Genomic DNA, 8,137 nt, shown 5'->3' with positions numbered 1-8,137 from the left:
AAAAAAAAAAAAGAAAAAAAAGAAAAAGAAAAAAACTATTCCATGGCAACCAACCTATTCTCAGTAACAAAACATCAAGAGGACTTGAACGAGGAAGATAACCTGCTGCTTCATGTTTTTGAGGCAACCCTCCAATTCTCGTGCCTCGGATGGTACTGAGAATATACGTACTGAGAACATGCTGACATTCAATAAATATTTGTTGACTGGATAAATCTGACCACTCATTTCTTCAAAAAACTTTTACTAAGTGTCTAGGCACTATGCTGGGCATTATAGAAAAAAAGGAGAAATAAAGCCTTATTCCTGACTCTCAAAATCAAATAATCTGATAAAGACACAATGTAAATAATTATAACACTACATATAAAAGTTACAGCAGAGCTACCTAACTGCCATGGGACAAAAGTGTGTCATGATGTATTTGACTACTGCTTTATAGTTTTGAAATCTGAACTAGTCAACCTGAGAACTCTAAACATAACATTGCTTGGTTGTCAAAATACGTTATCATTCCTCTCTTAGGGTATAAAATACTTAAGGTACATATCACTAACTATAGCCTCAATTAATAGCTACAGGTCAAAAACTGCAAAAAAAAAAAAAAAAAAGAAAAGAAATGAAGTCTAGGGCAGTGCCTGTGGCTCAAAAGAGTGGAGTGCCAGCCCCGTATACCGGAGGTGACGGGTTCAAACCCAGCCCCAGCCAAAAACTGCAAAGAAAAGAAAAAAGAAATGAAGTCTAGGCTCAGTGCCCCTAGCACAGTGATTAGAGGCACCAGCCACATACATAGAGGCTGGTGGGTTCAAACCCAGCATGGGCCAGCTAAACAATGATGAGAACTGCAACAAAAAATAGGCTTTGTGGTGAACACCTGTACTCCCAGCTACTTGGGAGGCTGAGGCAAGAGAATCGCTTAACCCAAGAGTTTGAGAGGTTGCTGTGAGCTGTGATACTATAGCACTCCATGGAGGGCACATAGTGAGACTTTGTCTCAAAAAAAAAAAAAAGAAAGAAAGAAAGAAATGAAGTCTAAACATCTTTACCTTTAATCTGGGCTAGCCTTAGTGCTTTGATTAACCAGAAGACTACTGAAGCGACATCCAAGGCTAGGTCCTAGGAACTTTGCTATTTCTACACAGGTACTAAATGAACACTTATTCTAGGCCAGGCTCTAATCCCAGTACTCTGGGAAGCTGAGGCAGGGGGATTGCCTAAAGTCACGAGTATGAGACCAGCCTGAGCTAGAGCAAGACCCCCATCTCTAAAAATAGCTAGGTGTTGTGGTGGGCGCCTGGAGTCCCAGCTACTCAGGAGGCTGAGGCAAGAGAATCACTTGAGCCCATGAGTCAGAGGCTGCTGTGAGCTATGACACCACCGCATCCTACCAATGGCAACAAAGTGAGACTCTGTCTCAAAAAACAACAAATGAAACATTTAATCTCTAAGTCATATATCTGAATACTTTCGGGTCTCCAGGCTAAGAATACATGACAAGACCATTCAAGAGAGGCACTAAGACCACATGAAGAATGCAGCCCCATTCCACCCTACCTCTAGTTGTGCCAGTCCCCAGCCATTTGAGTCTTCTCAGTGGTAGGCCCACACACCAAAAAGCAGAGATGAGTCCAACCCACAGAGCCCTGCCTAAATTGCAGCTTCATGAGCAAAAAAGGCTGTTGTTTTAAGCTACTACATTTGGAGGGAATTTATTAGGCAGGAACAGATAACCTGATATACACAACCCTTCCATATCTTTGACTAAAGATAAAAAGAAATCACTCACTCAATCTCTTTTTGGGTGGAGGTAGAGAGAAAGAATCTTGTTACTACAGATTCACTTAGGTGGAGCAAATGAGTTCAACTGTTATAAAAAACAGCCCTTAACTGAAGAGCTGATATCCAAGCTGCCTTTGATGACTTTAGTATAGAAAAGAAACTATAAGCTTAAATAACAAAGAAAGAGAAAATATTTGTACAAATTACTCTTTTGATATTAAGCATCTAGTTCCATACAGTGCTTTGCTTTGCTGCAAGGTTGAGATTAAGCTAAAGGAGAATAGCCAATAGATTTCTTTCTTTTTTTTTTTTTTTTTTGAGACGGAGTCTCAATTTGTCGCCCTTGGTAGAATGCTGTGGCATCATAGCTCACAGCAACCTCAGACTCCCGGGCTTAAACAATTCTCTTGCCTCAGCCTCCTGAGTAGCTGGGACTCCAGGCACCCACCACAACACCTAGCTATTTTTAGAGATGGGGGTTTGCTCTAGCTCAGGCTGGTCTCGAACCTATGAGCTCAGGCAACTCGCCTGCCTCAGCCTTCCAGAGTGCTGGGATTACGGGTGTGAGCCACAGCACCTGGCCTGATTTCTTATTTCTTTTATTGGCTAAAGAATGTTCCTTAACCAATCATGTACCCCTGATGAGAGCTATGGGTCCTTTAGCCAGGCGCTGTGACTTACACCTGTAATCCCTTGCACTCTCTCAGAGGCCAAAACAGGAGAACTGCTTGAGTTTACGAGTTTGAGACCAGCTTGAGCATGAGCAAGACTCTATCTCTACTAAAAGAAAAATTAGTCAGGGGTTGTGATGAGTGCCTGTAATCCCAGCTACCTGGGAGGTTGAGGTCAGGGAATTGCTTGAGCCCAAGAGTTTGAGATTTCTGTGAACTATGATAGTCCCACAGCACTCTACCTAAGGAGACAGAGTAAGACTGTCTCAAAAATAAATAAATAAATAAATAAATGTGGCCAGGCTCAGTGGCTCATGCTGTAATCCCAGCACTCTGGGAGGCTGAGGCAAGTGGATTGCCTGAGCCGGTTTAAGAGCCTGAGCCAGAGCAAGACCCCGCCTCTAAAAATAGCCAGGTGTTGCGGGAAGCGCCAGTAGTCCTAGCTACTGGGGAGGCTGAGGCAAGAGAACTGCTTGAACCCAAGAGTTAGAGCTTGATGCTATGATGCCACAGCACTCTACCAAGGGCAACAAAGTGAGACTCTGTCTCAAATTAAAAATAAAATGTATATATACACATATGCATAAATACACAACATGTCAAACAATGTCTGGCTTAATAAAAACAGCTGGATTTTCGCATCTGCTTCAACAATTTGTTGTGGTATCACAGACCATGCTAGTTTCTAGAAAACTCCACTCAAAAAAGACAATGTCCCTTATGAACATTAAAACAGTTTGCCCTTACAGAGCTACTAGAAAAAATCTGTTTCTGTGCTAGGTCCTTTATTCTTTCATGTATCTCTTAGATGACCTAACTTGAAACTGTAGCAACAGATGCTACAATTTATTTTATAATTCTTTCTGTATATTGTTCTTTCATCAGACTATAGTAAATTTCAAAATGCTTCCCAGACAATTCTAAGCATCAAAATAAAAAGCTGGGGGGAGGATGGGTGGAGGGAGGGTAACTGGTGGGACTAAGGGTACAAGTTCAATCTACTAAGTGTAGAATATAAATGTCTTAACACAATTAAGAAAATGTGGTGAAGGCTATGTTAACCAGTTTGATGGAAGTATTTCAAATTGTATATAAAACCAGTACATTGTACCTCATAATTCCATTAATGTATGCAGCTATGATTTAATAAAAAAATAAATAAATAAATAAAGTTAACAGCCAGCCTGTGACTCCTCAAAAATAAAATAAAATAAAATAGGATGGCACCTGTGGCTCAGTGGGTAGGGTGCTGGCCCCATACACACAGAGAGTGGAGGGTTCAAACCCAGCCCTGGCCTAATTGCAACAAAAAATAGCTGGGCGCTGTGGTGGGCGCCTGTAGTCCCAGCTACTCAGGAGGCTGAGGCAAGAGAATCCCCTAAGCCCAGGAGATGGAGGGAGGTTGTTGTGAGCTGTGACACCATAGCACTCTACTGAAGGCGATAGAGTGAGACTCTGTCTCAAAAAAAAAAAAAAAAAAGGAGAAAAATAAAAGGCTAATGAAACTTAAGCATTTATTTACATCTGTCCTTTCCTCCCTGGTAACCAAGGAAACAACTATGTAGTTACAATGCCATTTGCATACCAACTTGGGAATTAATCTAAATTATAAGTAGACCCATCTAAAATTAGATTATGGTTGAACTTTTAAAATGTAAGTGTACATTTTGTACAATAGTACACTTCCACAAGAACCTCACTAGGTCTTAAGTGCTTATAAAACTAGGTTAAAAACCAAGGGAATAAGTGGGTTAAATTAAAAAGTTCAAGTACATCGTAGAATTGAATGAAAACCAGTTTTCTGAATAACTATGACTAAACAAAAGGTCCAGAAATATTTTTAAAAGCTAAAGTCATCTAAAGAAACAAAAGCAACACCACACAAAAACTTTACTAATTTAAAACTCGCTATATAGCCGGGCGTTGTGGCATGCGCCTATAGTCCCAGCTACTGGGGAGGCTGAGGCAAGAGAATCACCTAAGCCCCAGAGCTGGAAGTTGCTGTGAGCTGTAACGCCACATGACTCTACAGAGGACGATAAAGTGAGACTCTGTCTCTAAATAAATAAATAAATCTCGCTATAAACATGGTTAACTACGATAGAATAAGAAAGAAAAACTTAGGGAAAATCAATCACTCCTGAGTGAGTGTAAATCCTAAATAAACTACTGATACACTACGATAGAGCACTTTGTAATATAACAGGCAGCTTTTTGCAAATATTCTGCAACTACTCTACGTTTAAGTTTTCCTACTGTTTTCCTCAAAAGTATCAGTCATCTTCGGGATAATTCCCAAACGAAATGTTTTCCGTTGCCCTAGTGGTTTTGTTCTATTTGTTGCTTACTTATTCTGAATGCTCTTTTACAACTGGAGAGTTGATGAACCAATCCCGAGTAACAAATGGGAAAGTACAGAGAAGAGGCAACAGCTCTGTAACCCCACACAGAAAAAAGACCCAGAAAGCAGCAGCAGCCCCTGCCGTAGCGGCAATCCGAACCGAAAGTACTTTCTAGATTCCCAACAACATCGGCTATCGTCTTTCTCACCGAACCCCCGCACTCCCCGACGAAGAACCAAAAAGTAGAGTACAGCCGCTTTTCAGGGTGACGGAGCCTCCCAATCAGGGATTCTCTCCGGTTACATAACTGGGGCCTAAGGCCCTGCTTCTGCGATCAGTCCTCTAGAGAAATACAGGCAGGTTCTCCAGGGACTCTCTCAAGGAGGTGGAAACGGGCTCTGCACCTGGTCGACCCGGGAGAAAGAAGGCGGACAACGTGAAGGAGACCACGGCCAGAAGTGCCGGAGCATAGGGGGTGATGAGCAAGCCCGGAGAGAGGTGAGGCGGCTCCAAGAGCCCGGCGCCAGGCCCAGACATCTCCGACCCTAGTCCGCTTCCCTCCCTCGCCTGCCCAGTCCCCATCGGCCACCCCCTCCTCCAGTGTGCGTTCCCCTCCCCCCCGCCTCCATCCCCAGCCCAAACCGAGCGGCAGGCAGATCTGCGAGGCAAGCCCCCAGCCGCCGCCGTCGGATGGCTCCCAGCCCGTTACCTGGTCAGACATGATGACGGTGGCTTCACCCGGCGGTCTCCGCACAGCAGCGGCCTCGGGTAGGAAGAACCTCGCTCCGGGGTTTACAAATCTGTCTCCCTTCCCCACAGCACAACACCACGGCTGTAGGGACTTCCGCTACGAGTCGCGTCACTTCCGCTACGTGCAGGGAGGAGAGAGGGAATAGCCGAGAGAGACGAGGCGGGAAAATGCGTGGGGGAGAGGCCGAAAGGCGGGAGGGTTCTACAGCTGCTTTACCCATGGAGTGGTCGCGCAAGAGTACAAATCTCATCCACTCCTCCAAAGACCAGGCCCCTGTGATTCAGCTCCCGGAGCACAAGCCCCAGTCGCAAGGTCTGGAGCCAGACTGACAGCCTAGACTCCTCCCACTCGGGCACCCTGCGGGTTTCTGACCGCGGAGGTTTCTTTTGTCTCCTCCCAGCCTTGCTCCTCACTCCTCCCTAAATATATTGATTTGAATGACAGTGCTTCTAACCCTAAAGCTAACATTTTCTGTGAACCGGCCGCCTGTCAAAACAGCTGACGTGGATTAAAAACAACAGATGGCTCGGCGCCCGGAGCTTAGTGGTTAGGGCGCTGGCCACATAGACCGGGGCTGGGGGGTTCGAACCCAGTCCAAGCCTGCTAAACAACGACAACAACAAAAAAATAGGGCGGCGCCTATGACTCAGTGAGTAGGGTGCCAGCCCATCTACCGAGGGTGGAGGGTTCAAACCCGGCCTCGGCCAAACTGCAACAAAAAATAGCCGGGCGTTGTGGCGGGCGCCTGTAGTCCCAGGTACTCGGGACACTGAGGCAAGAGAATCCTGAGGCACCCAAGACTTTGAGGTTGCTTTGAGCTATAACGCCATGGCACTCTACCAAGAGTGACAAAATAAGACTCTGTCTCAAATAAATAAATACAACAACAAAAAAATAACCCCAAAGGACACAATCTTGATGGCTACTGTTGAAAAGGACCACTGCTGAAAGTTCTGAATTCAGGGTTTCAAGAAGAGTAGACTACGGAGGAGCTAATTCCAACCCTTGAATTGGTTGCTTTGAATTAAAGAATGACCTAAGATTTCTTCTTTGAAATGCAATGATTCTAGTAGGATAAGGGTATGAACAAATAGAATAGCTTTGAGAATCCAAAAAGTAAATCATGAAAACCTCACATTTATGTCAACAAAAATGCCAAGATGTGTCAATGATGAAATAACAGTCTTTCCAACAATTGGTGCTAGGACTACAGAAAATCTATCCACATGCAAAAAATGACTTTGGATTCCTACCTCACAACATCTACAAACTTAATTCAAAATGGATCAAAGATAAAGGTAAACGCAGACATAAATCTTTACAATTTGCATTAGATGATGGCTTCTTAGATGTGACACCAAAACTATAGGCAACCAAAGAAAAACTGATAGAAAAATTAATCAAAATTTAAACTTTAAGGCCAAGTGCAGTGGCTCACACCTGAACTCCTTGCACCCTGGGAGGATCCCTTAAGCTCAGGAGTTTGAGACCGCCTGAGCAAGAGAGAGACCCATCTCTACTAAAAATAAAAAAAAAATTAGCCTGGGCATAGTGGTGTGGTGGACACCTGTTGTTGCAGCTTACATCTAGGAGTTGGAGGCTACTGTCACCTAGGCTGATGCCATGGTACTCTATAGTCTGGGGCAACAGAGGGAAAGTCCGTCTCCAAAAAAAAAAAAAAATCACAGCAGTAATTTTGTCAATATCAGGTGGCAACTGTGGCTCAGTGGGTAGGACGCCAGCCCCATATACCGAGGGTGGTGGGTTCAAACCTGGCCCAGTCAAACTGCAACAAAAAAATACCCGGGCGTTGTAGCGGGCACCTGTAGTCCCAGCTACTTGGGAGGCTGAGGCAAGAGAATTGCTTGAGCCTAAGAGTTGGAGGTTGCTGTGAGCTATGACACCATGTCACTCTACCAAGGGTGACAAAGTGAGACTGTGTCCCAATTAAAAAAAAAAATCATGTAATGTATGATCATTTGTTCCTAGTTTCCTTCACTTAGCATAATGTTTTCAAAATTCATCCAAGTTGTAGCACTTTGCTCCTTGTTATGGCTGAATAATAATTCATTGGGTGGATATACCATAATTAGTTTATCCATTCATTTGGGTTTTTTGTGTTTTTGTTTTTTTTAAAGACAGAGCCTCACACTGTTGCCCTGGGTAGAGTACAGTGGCATCACAGCTCACAGCAACTTCCAACTCCTGGGCTTAGGCAATTCTCCTGCCTCCACCTCCCAAGTAGCTGGGACTACAGGCACCTGCCACAACACCCATCTATTTTTTGGCTGCTTGGTTGCAGCAGTCATTGTTGTTTGACAGGCCTGGGCTGGATTCAAACCTGCCAGCTCAAGTATATATGGCTGGTGCCTTAGCCTCTTGAGCCACAGGCACGGAGCCTATCCATTCATTTGTTGATGGGTGTTTGAATTGTTTCCACTTTTTAACTGTTATGAGTAATACTGCTATAAACATCTGTGTATAATTTTCTGCAAAGAAATATGTTTTAGGCTCGGCTCCTATAGCTCAACCGGCTAAGGCGCCAGCCATGTACACCTAAGGTGGTGGGTTCGAATCCCCAGCCTGGACCCGCC

At 44.2% G+C, this 8,137-nt stretch overlaps 1 protein-coding gene across 1 annotated transcript in view; it reads right to left on the bottom strand.

Moving 5' to 3' along the window:
- Positions 1–5,740, bottom strand: part of SUMO1 (small ubiquitin-like modifier 1) — a 44,397-nt gene extending 38,657 nt beyond the window's left edge. Inside the window, exon 1 of the mRNA XM_012802136.2 lies at positions 5,502–5,740. Within this exon, the coding sequence (XP_012657590.1) occupies positions 5,502–5,513 (12 nt within the window). The 5' untranslated portion in view covers positions 5,514–5,740. The remainder of the gene's footprint in view (positions 1–5,501) is intronic.
- Between the last annotated feature and the right edge of the window lie 2,397 nt (positions 5,741–8,137).

This window comes from Otolemur garnettii, unplaced genomic scaffold (assembly GCF_000181295.1).
Source record: "Otolemur garnettii isolate 467f Iridium unplaced genomic scaffold, OtoGar3 scaffold00013, whole genome shotgun sequence".
In the NCBI taxonomy this organism is placed as follows: Eukaryota; Metazoa; Chordata; class Mammalia; order Primates; family Galagidae; genus Otolemur; species Otolemur garnettii.
This window is presented reverse-complemented; position numbering and strand designations above follow the sequence as displayed.